The sequence below is a fragment of the Oncorhynchus keta genome, unplaced genomic scaffold (genome assembly GCF_023373465.1).
Source record: "Oncorhynchus keta strain PuntledgeMale-10-30-2019 unplaced genomic scaffold, Oket_V2 Un_contig_27909_pilon_pilon, whole genome shotgun sequence".
In the NCBI taxonomy this organism is placed as follows: domain Eukaryota; kingdom Metazoa; phylum Chordata; class Actinopteri; order Salmoniformes; family Salmonidae; genus Oncorhynchus; species Oncorhynchus keta.
In genome coordinates, this window is record NW_026285758.1 from 71,819 (window position 1) to 86,114 (window position 14,296).

Below are 14,296 nucleotides of genomic sequence, written 5' to 3' on the forward strand. Positions count from 1 at the left end.
TTTTTAAGACGGTGGGTGTCAGAGGTCACAAGAGTGGAAGGTCATGGGACGGTGTATTAAGGGGTAGGGTGTGCCCCTAGACACTGATCTTGGGTCAGTTTTGCACTTACGATTGGGGAAGGGGAAGCTTATCCTAGATCTGTAGCTAGGGGAAACTTCACAACTTCAGCAAAATGACCCCCTCTATCAGGAGGATGGTGGGGTCATATGCTGGTTGGAGTGGGATACAGGGGTGCAGGGAATGGTGGTTAGAAGCACTTCCTTTGGACGATAGAAGCTCTAGCCTCCTTGTATTCATCCTTACTGATCCACATTCAGACTGAGCACTTATTCTCAGGGGGTCAATCATCTACACGAGGGGAGGTTTAGAGAGCAGAGTTCCATATGTATGAAAGTTCTCTCTATTTTACATGTCCTTTCTTCAGTTTCATTATTTCATGTCGTTTTGTAATCATAAGAAATAGCTCAAATGTCACAACCCCTACTGTAAAGAAATGGTGGTGGATCAGTTATGTTTTGGGGCTATTCTGCTTCCACTGGTTTTGTGCTCTGGGCAATTCCATTGTTCATTCTCAAGCCAAGCAAATGTTAAGGAGTTGGCATGATGCCACAGACCGTCACACAGGCTACATATTTCCTAGTGCAGAGAGGTAATAAACACACTTGTTATTAGTATGACATTCTCTCACTACCTCCCATGCTAAATATGAAACAGCTAGTAGGTTTTTCTGACCATGCAACTTGACCAGGACAAAGTCTAGGTTCCAGTTATATCCTATTACTAGGGCCCAGATAGATTTTATTACTAGGGTCCAGTTAGATCCTATTACTAGGGCCCAGATAGATCTTATTACTAGGGTCCAGTTAGATCCTATTACTAGGGTCCAGTTAGATCCTATTACTAGGGTCCAGTTAGATCCTATTACTAGGGTCCAGTTAGATCCTATTACTAGGGTCCAGTTAGATCCTATTACTAGGGTCCAGTTAGATCCTATTACTAGGGTCCAGTTAGATCCTATTACTAGGGTCCAGTTAGATCCTATTACTAGGGTCCAGTTAGATCCTATTACTAGGGTCCAGTTAGATCCTATTACTAGGGTCCAGTTAGATCCTACTAGGGTCCATTACTAGGGTCCAGTTAGATCCTATTACTAGGGTCCAGTTAGATCCTTACTAGGGTCCAGTTAGATCCTATAACTAGGGTCCAGTTAGATCCTATAACTAGGGTCCAGTTAGATCCTATTACTAGGGTCCAGTTAGATCCTATTACTAGGGTCCAGTTAGATCCTATTACTAGGGTCCAGTTAGATCCTATTACTAGGGTCCAGTTAGATCCTATTACTAGGGTCCAGTTAGATCCTATTACTAGGGTCCAGTTAGATCCTATTACTAGGGTCCAGATAGATTCTATTACTAGGGTCCAGTTAGATCTAGGGGCCAGTTAGATCCTATTACTAGGGTCCAGTTAGATCCTATTACTCGGGTCCAGTTAGATCCTATTACTAGGGTCCAGTTAGATCCTATTACTAGGGTCCAGTTAGATCCTATTACTAGGGTCCAGTTAGATCCTATTACTCGGGTCCAGTTAGATCCTATTACTATCCTATTACTCGGGTCCAGGGTCCAGTTAGATCCTATTACTAGGGTCCAGTTAGATCCTATTACTCGGGTCCAGTTAGATCCTATTACTAGGGTCCAGTTAGATCCTATTACTAGGGGCCAGTTAGATCCTATTACTAGGGTCCAGTTAGTTGTGGGGACAAACAAAATGTCCCCAGTTGGTCAAATCTTTGTTGTTCGTTTACTATTTCTGTGGGGACTTCACGTCCACACACATCAAAAACAGGCAACTTGAGTCGTGTTTTTCAAACAGATTTATTAAAATTCCTTTCTTGGTGAAAGTCAACCTCAAGGTATTGAACCCATTAATGCCTGGATAGGATAGTATTGCTGTCCAAACGATTTGACTTCTAAAAAATAGAGCCTATTTAGAAAATATGACATTTTGTTTTCACTCAGTAGCATTTCCTCTTATAAATAGATGTATTTTGTCATCCTTTCCTCAATCACACATATATACAGACCATCAGGACCACAACACCAACGTTAGAACAGTATCCATAGAGATAGATAGAGGACTCATCTATACAGACCATCAGGACCCACAACACCAACGTTAGAACAGGGTGGTATCCATAGAGATAGATACAGACCAGGCCACTACCATCTAGAACAGGGTGGTATCCAGACCATCAGGACCACAACACCAATGTTAGAACAGGGTGGTATCCATAGAGATAGATAGAGGACTCATCTATACAGACCATCAGGACCACGGTACCAATGTTAGAACAGGGTGGTATCCATAGAGATAGATAGAGGACTCATCTATACAGACCATCAGGACCACGGTACCAATGTTAGAACAGGGTGGTATCCATAGAGATAGATAGAGGACTCATCTATACAGACCATCAGGACCACGGTACCAATGTTAGAACAGGGTGGTATCCATAGAGATAGATAGAGGACTCATCTATACAGACCATCAGGACCACACCACCAATGTTAGAACAGGGTGGTATCCATAGAGATAGATAGAGGACTCATCTATACAGACCATCAGGACCACGGTACCATAACACCACCGTTAGAACGTTCCATAGAACAGGGTGGTATCCACGTTAGAACAGGGTGGTATCCATAGAGATAGATAGAGGACTCATCTATACAGACCATCAGGACCACAACACCACCGTTAGAACAGGGTGGTATCCATAGAGAGATAGATAGAGGACTCATCTATACAGACCATCAGGTACCACAACACCACCGTTAGAACAGGGTGGTATCCATAGAGATAGATAGAGGACTCATCTATACAGACCATCAGGACCACGGTACCATAACACCAACGTTAGAACAGGGTGGTATCCATAGAGATAGATAGAGGACTCATCTATACAGACCATCAGGGCCACGGTACCATAACACCAACGTTAGAACAGGGTGGTATCCATAGAGATAGATAGAGGACTCATCTATACAGACCATCAGGACCACGGTACCATAACACCAACGTTAGAACAGGGTGGTATCCATTATCTTAACACCAACGTTAGAACAGGTATCCATAGAGATAGATAGAGGACTCATCTATCTATCTGTGCCATTACAGCGTCTGACAGCATGGGCAGTGCCATTGAAGTAATCAATATTCTTCTTCACGATTAGCTGATCCCTCCTAATGACCCGGTTGGACATGACTCCAACAGGGTTACCAGGAGGGATCAGGCCAATGAACGTTCGGAAGTCTACCCAGTTGACTACCTTAAAATGGTGGAAGCCCTCAATGGCGCTGCCCATGCTAATACAGCCTTTTGGCCACTATAGGCCTCTATCATTCTCTATGGTGGTATCCCACAAAGCAGGAGCAATGTTTTTAGCTCAGCTGGCTAACTACCGTAAGTATTCTGAAACACCAGATTTCCTATCCTGGTCCCAAATCTGTTTGTGTTCTGGCCAACTCCATTGCTCATTGTCAAGCCAAACGTGTTTGGTATAACAATGAGTGTGAAAGAGTTGGCATGATGGCACAAACAAACAGCTTGTCAGTCAGGCTTCATATTTCCTAGTGCAGAGAGGTAAAACACACTTGTTAGAAGTATGACATTCTCTCAGTACTTCCCATGCTAAACTTGAAACAGATGAGATACGAACCAGAGAAATACGAATTATATCCCAAACTGTCTCAAAGTAAGATGGCTGACATATTGTCTCCTGCTTTGTGAATTGCCAACCTGCACTATCAATCAAGTGATTAAATCAGCATGTAATCAATCAACAGATGAAGTAGAAATGTACAGTGAACAACAGAGCATTGGGGGCACAGAGTAACAAATACAGATACATAAATACACACAGTAGACTTTCAAGGGTGCACACTTGCACCCTTTTACACTCCACCCTTAAATACAACGTCTTACTTACACACTTACCAGGGTACATGCTCACAAACGGGGTAGGAGGATATTCTTCAGACCATGTGATCTGACAAGGTAAAACCTTTAGGTTCCAGATAGATCCTATTACTAAGGTCCAGTTAGATCCTATTACTAGGGGCCAGTTAGATCCTATTACTAGGGGCCAGTTAGATCCTATTACTAGGGTCCAGTTAGATCCTATTACTAGGTTCCAGGATCCCAGTTAGATCCTATTACTAGGGGCCAGTTAGATCCTATTACTAGGGGCCAGTTAGATCCTATTACTAGGGTGCAGATAGGTCCTATTACTAGGTTCCAGTTAGATCCTATTACTAGGGTCCAGATAGATCCTATTACTAGGGGCCAATTAGATCCTATTACTAGGGGCCAGTTAGATCCTATTACTAGGGTGCAGATAGGTCCTATTACTAGGTTCCAGTTAGATCCTATGACTAGGGTGCAGATAGATCCTATTACTAGGGTCCAGATAGATCCTATTACTAGGGGCCAGTTAGATCACTATTACTAGGGTCCAGATAGATCCGTTACTAGGGTCCAGTTAGATCCTATTACTAGGGGCCAGTTAGATCACATTACTAGGGTCCAGTTAGATCACATTACTAGGGGCCAGTTAGATCACATTACTAGGGGCCAGTTAGATCACTATTACTAGGGTCCAGTTAGATCATATTACTAGGGGCCAGTTAGATCATATTACTAGGGGCCAGTTAGATCCTATTACTAGGGGCCAGTTAGATCCTATTACTAGGGGCCAGTTAGATCCTATTACTAGGGACCAGTTAGATCCTATCACTAGGGTCCAGTTAGATCCTATTACTAGGGTCCAGATCAGTATTTCCTTATCAGGACACGTGGTCAGATAAAACTCCTGGCCCTACATTATGTTGAATATCTTTGCTGAAGGAGAGAAGGGAAAAAAACACCCCCTGATGAGAGTTTTAGTGCATAGCTTTGAATGCAGCAGCTATAGAATAGACCTTAGAATTGTGCCAAGGCCACCATGAGACAGTTATTACCCAGGAGACACCAGGGGGTGCCAAAGGGAACATTGTGCCATGGCCTGGTCGTGCCAGGTTGAGCACACAGTGGGTTTGGTATTGGGGAGAAGGGTTGAGCAGCAGTGCAATAACATAGGCATCTTTACAGAAATAGTACTATTGGCTTTTCCCACCCTTCTCTCCTGAAATACCGTATCTGTGTCTTGCCAGACATCAGCATCAGTCTGAGTGGGGCAGTTCCATCATGTTGTTGATGAATCATCTTAGACTTACACCAGTCTTTGTTCTCCAAGGTGAATCTAAATGAGGTTACAGTGGACTAGTGTTTATTTCTTGTTCACATGTGCAAATGAACACACACACCTGCGTTTCAAACACACACACACACACACACACACACACACACACACACACACACACACACACACACACACACACACACACACACACACACACACACACACACACACACACACACACACACACACACACACACGTCTTAGGCTAGCGTTCATGTAGAATGGATATGGCTTTCTGTTCCGTCTCAGGCTTTAACACATAACAGACAGGATCGAAACGGCACTTTCTCCTGAGACACTCCAAAGGCTGAGTCTTAATAGTCAATAACAGTCTTCTTCCTCTCGCCTCCGTCTGCACTGATCTGACAAAAAATGGGTGAAAACCAGAAGGTAGGATCTAACCAAAGGACCCACTTTCAGCTGTCCATTTTCTTTTCAGACCAGTGAGAACCAAGGGAAGGAGGTGAGGCGAAGAAGCCACAAGACTTGAGACACACCCCAAAAGCCCTCACTCTTATGAAAACTCTGGATACTAGACAAAACCCTGCAGCTTATTCTAAAAGGTGGAATAACATTCCAGGGGGAAAAGACATGGTTAACTACCTCGAAATGGAGTAGAACAGACATTCCTCTTTGTCGTGGAGGAAACGGGCCATGGTGTCTTGTCTACACATGACATTTGTATCTGCAATGTTAACACCCCCAGCGTCAAGTGAACTACATAGAAAAACATTGCGCAGAACAAATCGTCTTTGTCATGGAGGAAACGTGCCTCAGTCTGCTCTATAAATTATATTTCTATCTGCAATTTGTGATTGTTTTCAACCCCACGGCACTAGAGGGCGCCGGTGAGGCACATGAGGACAGCCACGTGCAGAATCAGCAGGTAGCCAAGGAAGAGGTAGCGCGAGCGGGCCCGTGATGTCAGCAGCTTGGAGCAGTACAGGCTCCGCCCCGAAGCCAGCGCCTGCAGGCCAGCATCCCGCCTTTCACCTGGTTAGGAGAGGGAGGGGAGGAGAGGGAGAGTCGTTCGTCAAACAGGCATTGGTCATCATACATGTGATTGATGATTGGTGAGTCAAGAAGAACAGTCCTAGCCTGAGTGCCAGTCTGCTTGTGCCATCATGTCAACTCCTTGTCATGAGAAACACGTTTGCCTTGCTATGACAGTAATGGAGTTGGCCAGAGCACATAGTAGAATGAGGATGCACATGTCAAAAAACACACGTTTCAGCTTGATTCTTTTTACATTTGTTGAATTCAATATCTAAACCAGCCCCAACATGATTTCTGCCTTTCTCCAGGGGTGCTGACAAGAGCACAAACAGATCTGGGACCAGGTAGTTCTGCATCGGTGGCGGCCGGTGCCGTTTAAGATTAGGGAGGATGTTGTTTTTTGGTGCATGGCCTTATTTCTATTACATCATATTGGATGATGTCATTCATATTCTATTCACCCAGCTCAATGTAACATCCATAGGTTTAGGCTCCTACAAGATACTCAACTTTGCCGTATACGTATCATGATGCTGCTACACCCTCCTAGCCTACAAATTAAAGTTTATAACGCAGTTGCACAGGTCGAGAGACACATTTTGGTAATCAAAATGACAGACAGGCTGCATATAATCACACAAAACAGTGTACAGCAAGCAATGCAGCCTTGAACACACCTGCCTGCGTTTAGCTGATCTGGGGTGTAATCATTAGTCCAAACAGTTGCAAAATGGAAAAATAACTTTTCTTTGGACGAATTCAGGTAAGTCTCTCCGCATTTCATTTGCTTCCATTTTTCTTTTTTTCTTATTTTTTATGGGTCCCCCATGGGTTTCCCGGTCGTGGTCGGCTGCGACAGAGCCTGGACATGAACCCAGAATCTCTAGTGGCACAGCTAGCAATGCGATGCAGTATCTTAGACCACTGCGCCACTCAGGAGGCCCATATTTGCTTCCATTTATTAAGAAACGTTTTGAAACAGAATCGGCGGAATGAATACACCCGATCACACAGTTCACTTTCATAGTATCCACATACAGCATCAAACACTTTCCTTCTGGCATCTACAGGCTCTCCTCCTCTCACCTTTTCCCTTCGCTTGTGGACTTCAGTGCATAACAGTGGTCTGTGACCAGGTGCAACAACAAAAACCGTCTCCAAGCCAAACCGCTACTCAGCCTTCATTATTGTCACCATATTAACGTCAACCTAGAACTAACACGTTAGAAAACCCACAATCCAATCCATGTGTATAATCACACAAAACAGTGTACAGCAAGCAGTTTAGCAGTTACACCGACGGGCCACAGTGGCAAAAAATACAAATGAATTGGATTGAGATGCAGCCCATGCAAAGAAACAGACATCCCTGGCTTAATCAGACCGATTTGAATGGGGATTTTAAAAATTATGCCAAATAACTTTCCACAGGATTGCAAGACATCAACTAATTTAAGTTTTGTGAGTAACACTGACCTTGCGTGTGACCAGGGGTTCGTTGGGGTTGAGGATGAGGGCCTCCCACTCCTCCTCTGTATCCAGCTGGATGCTGAAGTCTCTCTGGGTCGTCCTGGATGGACTGGAGTCAACGCTGGAGAGGAAAGAGACGCCTTTACTACTAAGTGTGTGTGTGAATTCAATTAATCAAATTACTTTATTCATGTGCTTCTGCAACAACAACCAAAAGTACCACAGTGACAAACCATTCACATCATCATCAAATCATCATGAACCGTTACCAGCATAACAACTACTGACCGGTCTATTTAAAAGCACCTGTGTCAGAAAGTAGGAACATGTGCCAAAGAGAAAGGGTCTATTCTCAGTGATGAGAATTAAGAATCATTTTGAAAGATTCTTGAGAGTAGGAGCTAAGGGTCTATTCTTATTCACCAGAATTAAGAAGAATTTCTAGAGATTCTCGAGAGGTATTGATTCTCGAGAGACATTACTGTAATGTAAAGTTAAGTATTTCTCACGTCTCAAACGATACCTCCGGAGTTCACGCACAGCACTCATCCCACAGCTGCACCCCTAAGCAGGACAGTGTAAACAGCATTTTCAATGTATAGTTTATTGAGTTTTCACCTGAAACTGCAGTAACAGCCTGCTACATTCTGAAATGATCGCTGTATATTTAAGAAAGTGATGCTCAACAGTGTTTTTCCTCCCTTGGCTGCTCTGAGACAACATCCAGGCAAGGAGCTGATCAACTCACTAGGGATTTATCAAAGTACTCAGTCGCAATTTTGCATTTACCACATATAATAACTTCCACGATATTGATCAAATGAAGCCTGGTTTGTTCAAAGGTGACTTTAATATGCTGAAACTATACTTTTCATATGAGAGGGGTAAACGTTAACGTTTGATATGCTAACGTTACTAGCTAGCATAGCTGACTAGCCGTATTATTGACTTACATTTTAGACAACTTTTTTATCCAGAGCGACTTAGATGAGCAGTTAGGGTTAAGGGCACACTAGCAGATTTCTTTCACCTAGTCGGCTCTGGGATTCGAACCAGCAAATGCTCAGTTACCTGTACAAGGCCCTTAAAAGCTGGGCTACCTGCTCCCCATTGCAAGCTACATCTTGCAAGCTAAGTTTAGCTAATACGCGTAAGAACGAGAAAAAAAAGCTTTAATTGTCTGCACATGCTTGTGAATTGTTATTCAAGAGTGTAAACGGTTTGGTTGCATTATTCAAGAGTGTGTCGGGTTGGTTGCATTATTCAAGAGCGTTACGGGTTGGTTGCATTATTCAAGAGTGTGATACGGTTTGGTTGCATTATTCAAGAGTGTGATACGGTTTGGTTGCATTATTCAAGAGTGTGATACGGTTTGGTTGCATTATTCAAGAGTGTAATACGGTTTGGTTGCATTATTCAAGAGTGTGATACGGGTTGGTTGCATTATTCAAGAGTGTGATAATTATTCAAGAGTGTAATACGGTTTGGTTGCATTATTCAAGAGATACGGGTTGGTTGCATTATTCAAGAGTGTACGGTTTGGTTGCATTATTCAAGAGCGTTTGGTTGCATTATTCAAGAGTGTAATACGGTTTGGTTGCATTATTCAAAGAGTGTGATACGGGTTTGGTTGCATTATTCAAGAGTGTAATACGGTTTGGTTGCATTATTCAAGAGCGTAATACGGTTTGGTTGCATTATTCAAGAGTTTGTGCATTATTCAAGAGCGTAATACGGTTTGGCATTATTGCATTATTCAAGAGACGGTTTGGTTGCATTATTCAAGAGCGTGATACGGTTTGGTTGCATTATTCAAGAGTGTGATACGGTTTGGTTGCATTATTCAAGAGCGTGATACGGTTTGGTTGCATTATTCAAGAGCGTGATACGGTTTGGTTGCATTATTCAAGAGCGGTTTGGTTGCATTATTCAAGAGCGTGATACGGTTTGGTTGCATTATTCAAGAGCGCGCATTATTCAAGAGCGTGATACGGTTTGGTTGCATTATTCAAGAGCGTGCATTATCAAGAGCGGTTTGGTTGCATTATTCAAGAGCGTGATACGGTTTGGTTGCATTATTCAAGAGTTAATAAGAGATACGGTTTGGTGACGGTTTGGTTGCATTATTCAAGAGTGTAATACGGTTTGGTTGCATTATTCAAGAGCGTGATACGGTTTGGTTGCATTATTCAAGAGCGTGATAGTTGCATTATTCAAAGTGTGATACGGTTTGGTTGCATTATTCAAGAGTGTAATACGGGTTGGTTGCATTATTCAAGAGTGTTATGCATTATTCAAGAGCGTGATACGGTTTGGTTGCATTATTCAAGAGTGTTGGTTGCATTATTGGTTGCATTAAGAGTTTGTAGTTCGTGATACGGTTTGGTTATTTTAGAGGAAAAGTTGCATTATTCAAGAGCATTGTTGAATAGTATTCAAACGGTTTGGTTGCATTATTCAAGGCGTGATAGTCATTATTCAAGAGGGTGATACGGGTTGGTTGCATTATTCAAGAGTGCGGTTTGGTTGCATTATACGTGATATTTACAGAGAATTTTGTGAGCATTATTCAAGAGCAGGTTGCAAGCGTGAATGCATTATTCGTGATACGGTTTGGTTGCATTATTCAGTCTCAACGGTTTGGTTGCATTATTCAAGAGGTATAGGCCAAGAGCGTGCGGTTTGGTTGCATTATTCAAGAGTGTAAACGGTTTGGTTGCATTATTCAAGAAAAGTTGCATTATTCAAGAGCGTACGGTTTGGTTGCATTATTCAAGATGTACGGTTTGGTTGCATTATTCAAGAGCGTAATACGGTTTGTCATGCATTATTCAAGAGTGTGATACGGTTTGGTTGCATTATTCACATGCATTATTTGTCAATGAGAATAGCCTTCAGTGATATTTGTGCGTGTACGGTTTGGTTGCATTATTCACCATGCATTATTCAAGAGCGGGCATTACAAGAGTGTGATATGCGCCATTGTGCGGTTTGGTTGCAAACCAAAAATACGGGTTGGTTGCATTATTCAAGAGTGTAGTTCATATATTTTAGAGGAAAAGTTGCTCACATTGTTGAATAGTTTCAAAGCTTACTGGCTAGTCAGTGGCTACTGCCATTGAATTTACAGAGAATTTGGAGCTGCAGGGCAAAATGTCACGTTGCCAGTCTCAACGAGAGGTAGCTTGTAACGTAAATTGAAAAGTTGATGTACATATTATGTAAATCAAAATCTTGTCATGCTGTTATTTGTCTAGCTAATTTGTGCTTATTACACCATAGCACATGCGCCATTGTGCGCAAACCAAAAATATTAATTTGAGGACAGGTTGAAAAGCATTAAACATTTATGGCAATTTATCTAGCTTATCTAGCTAGCTTTCTGTTGCTAGCTAATTTGTCCTGGGATATAAACGTTGAGTTGTTATTTTACCTGAAATGCACAAGGTCCTCTACTCCGACAATTAATCCACACATAAAACGGTCAACCAAATTGTTTCTAGTCATCTATCCTCATTCCAGCCTTTTTCTTCTTTGGACTTCATATGCGATTGGCATCTAACGTTCATAATAAGATGTATTACCACAACCAAACGACCGACCTCTGTTCATCTTTCAATCACCTACATGAGGAGATGGCATGTGGGTATATGCTTCTAAAATCCAATGAGGAGATGGGAGAGGCAGGACTTGCATTGCGTTCAGCGTCACAAATAGAAGAAACTTCTATTTTAGTGCCTGATAACGCAGACGCTCTTTGCGCGCGCGAGCAGTGTGGGTGCAATGATTGAATAACGTTATTATTTTGCAACGCTAGCGCACGCGTCCGGTTTGGGTAGCATATTAGAGTGTGAGAGACAGAGACAGAGTGGGTATGTTATTAATAGTCAAATTAAAGTTTATTAGCACATTTCCTGCCGTCTCCCTAATGCCAGTGATGGTGTGGACATTGAAGGCTTTAGTGAACGTTGAGAATGCTGTGAGGCCAGGCTGCTGGCATGACAATGAGTTGGCATGGTAACTCAAACAGACTGGCACCCACACATAGTGTGTGTGTGTGTGTGTGTGTGTGTGTGTGTGTGTGTGTGTGTGTGTGTGTGTGTGTGTGTGTGTGTGTGTGTGTGTGTGTGTGTGTGTCCAGTGTGTGGTGTGTGACCTATGTGTACAGAATGTGTGTGTCCTCCAGTTGTGGAAGACCCCTCCCCATTAGTGCATGTCTCAACCCTGCATTGTGTGTGTGTGTGTGTGCGTGTCACCTCTTGGCTCTGTCCTCAGCCAGTCCCAGAGCTTCCTCGGCTGCTTCCCTCCTGGTCCTCTCTTCAGCCAGACTCTCACTTAGCTGAACCACGCTCTGCTCCACCTCCACCAGCCTGCAACACACACACACACAATGTAGTCATTCTGACACTCCTTCATGCCAAACAGTCTGGCATCACGGTATTCTCAATGTTCACTATGAAACCGTATTTATGAGAGGTCACTGATTGGTTGTTGATATATATGAAGACTGGCAGACTGTTGGGCTGACAGCAATGGTTGGTAAGAGCACAAACAGATCTGGAAAAAGGCTAACCATGCATGGACACAGAGAGCGAGAGAAAATGGGAGAGAAAGAAAGACAACATAATAGAGAGAGAGAGAGCAAAACATACCAAGAAAGTGAGAGAGCGAGAGAGAGTTTGAGAGAGAGACAGACGAAGGGACAGAGAGTCACCTGGTCCTGAGCTCGCCGGCCTCCAGTGCTTCCATGTCTACCACAGCACTGCTCCTCTCCTGGGGAGCTCCGGGAGGCACTTCTACAGACATCGCCCCCTGCTGGACGGGAGAGCAAACAGCAAGACATTTGAGCTGATTCACTTCAGTAGGATGAGCATGTGTCCAACGTTATATGCAAACATAAATATAGTAACCTACTGACACAGAGTACATCCAGGCTACTATTCATTAAAACACACACACAGACAAGGATACACACACAGTCAGACACAGATACCAGACAAACACACTATAGTCATTCAGACACCTGACAAGCCTGAGGCACACACACACACACACACGACTTTCTACCTTTGCAAGGCCCTGGTGGTGCTGGTTAGGCAGGGCCTGGTTCTCCAGCCAATAGCAGCGGTTCTGGGTGTCTCTCAGCGTCTGAGACACTGCCCTCAGCTGGGCCGACACCCCCCCTTTCTCCTCCACCACCTGCTGCAGCTGAGATAGGGAGATGAGGAGAGGACAGAGGAGTGGTTGGGAGGAGAGAAGATCTGTGTTGAGTATGGTGAACTTAGTGGAAACTGATTCAATACCTGTGCGTTGGTTTCTGTGTTCATCACTTTGGTTGCAGAGCTGATTTGGGTTGTTTTGTGAGTGCGTGTTCAGTACCTTGGCGTTGAGCTGCTGGCAGTGCAGATCTCTCTGCTGGATCTCATAGAGGCAGCGCTGCAGGTGACTCTGCAGCTGAGTTCTCTCTGCCTGGAGCTGGGTCAGTGACGGGTCATCAGACACATCCTTCCCCACCAGGGCCATGGTCTCCTTCCTCTCCCCAGCCAGACGCTGGCACTCAGAATGCAGCCTGCTACTCTCAGACCTGGGGAAGAACAGAGGTCAGAGGTCATTGCAGCAACACTTGAGTGACCCACTGGTGGACCCAGTCAGTAGTGTGGTTTCTTCAGTAGCCTCTGTTTAGTAGCGGACAATCAATCTATTTGTATGGCTGTAGTAAGCAGTGAACCACTACTGGGCAAACCAAGGAACACACATGGAGGCGTGGGTCAGGGGAGATTCCAAATCCACTTCAAACACACTCAATATAAGAGGTGTATTGAAAATAGATGTGCCTTTCTTTTCTTCAATTCTCTAACTAATGGAATTGAGACCTGGTTTGTATTGGAGATGGGATTGGCAGGAGATCTAGCAGCTGAAGGGGATTGTCACCACGTGACAACTCATATAGTGCTTGACCATGGGGACATGCCAGGACATGTGAGCGAGTGGGGGTTGGGAGAACTCTGTGTGGGTGGGGAGACAACCTGAAGGGACACCATGAGGACAGATAGATGGGCTGTCACCTGCTGGTGAGCTAAATACTTTGTCTGGTGCAGCAACACAGTTTCCACTGTGGTAACTAGATACCGTCTGTTGCATAACAATTACATAATTTGCAATTTTTTTGGTGAAATGTGACACGGGGCCTTTGTTCACCATTTACACTCAGGGAATTGGCAAATATGAACAGAGCCAAATTGTAATTTTTCTAACAGAAAATAATATGAGAAGCATAGGGCTATGTACAATCATGGCAGCAGTTGAAAGGGAACACCTTGGAGATTATGGGGAAATGATCAGAACAAAGGTGAGGAGACAACATTTCATCTGACAAGACCGAATCAAAAATAAACTTGTTCATTTTATGTGATTTTTACATTTACTCTACTTTTCGCAGCATCTGTATACATTTGGTAACATGATAACAATATTCACGCAACATTTGGGGTAATTGCAACATAAGACAATAAAATAACAAGTGAGAGGT

General features: G+C 43.6%; 1 protein-coding gene and 2 long non-coding RNA genes across 24 annotated transcripts; 2 read left to right on the top strand and 1 right to left on the bottom strand.

Moving 5' to 3' along the window:
- The first annotated feature begins 843 nt into the window (after positions 1 to 843).
- LOC127923011 (uncharacterized) lies at positions 844 to 4,973 on the top strand. Of its 22 annotated transcripts, none has more exons than XR_008112980.1 (4): positions 883 to 1,098; positions 4,097 to 4,191; positions 4,224 to 4,402; positions 4,668 to 4,864. It is a non-coding gene; the product is annotated as an uncharacterized LOC127923011 (long non-coding RNA). The 22 variants fall into 22 exon arrangements; XR_008112978.1 differs by having other exon boundaries at positions 887 to 1,098; positions 4,248 to 4,402; XR_008112982.1 differs by having other exon boundaries at positions 893 to 1,098; positions 4,296 to 4,402.
- On the top strand, positions 2,420 to 3,167 carry LOC127923013 (uncharacterized). Its single transcript, XR_008112989.1, has 3 exons — positions 2,420 to 2,633; positions 2,819 to 3,094; positions 3,128 to 3,167. It is a non-coding gene; the product is annotated as an uncharacterized LOC127923013 (long non-coding RNA).
- Positions 4,974 to 5,421: 448 nt separating the features above from the next.
- On the bottom strand, positions 5,422 to 13,367 carry LOC118372787 (golgin subfamily B member 1-like). The gene is made up of 6 exons (XM_052506942.1): positions 13,147 to 13,367; positions 12,835 to 12,975; positions 12,482 to 12,582; positions 12,024 to 12,137; positions 7,774 to 7,888; positions 5,422 to 6,294 (listed from the first exon to the last, which is right to left on the bottom strand). The coding sequence occupies exons 1-6, from the start codon at positions 13,288 to 13,290 to the stop codon at positions 6,226 to 6,228; spliced, it is 684 nt and encodes a 227-aa protein (XP_052362902.1). The 5' UTR covers positions 13,291 to 13,367; the 3' UTR covers positions 5,422 to 6,225.
- Between the last annotated feature and the right edge of the window lie 929 nt (positions 13,368 to 14,296).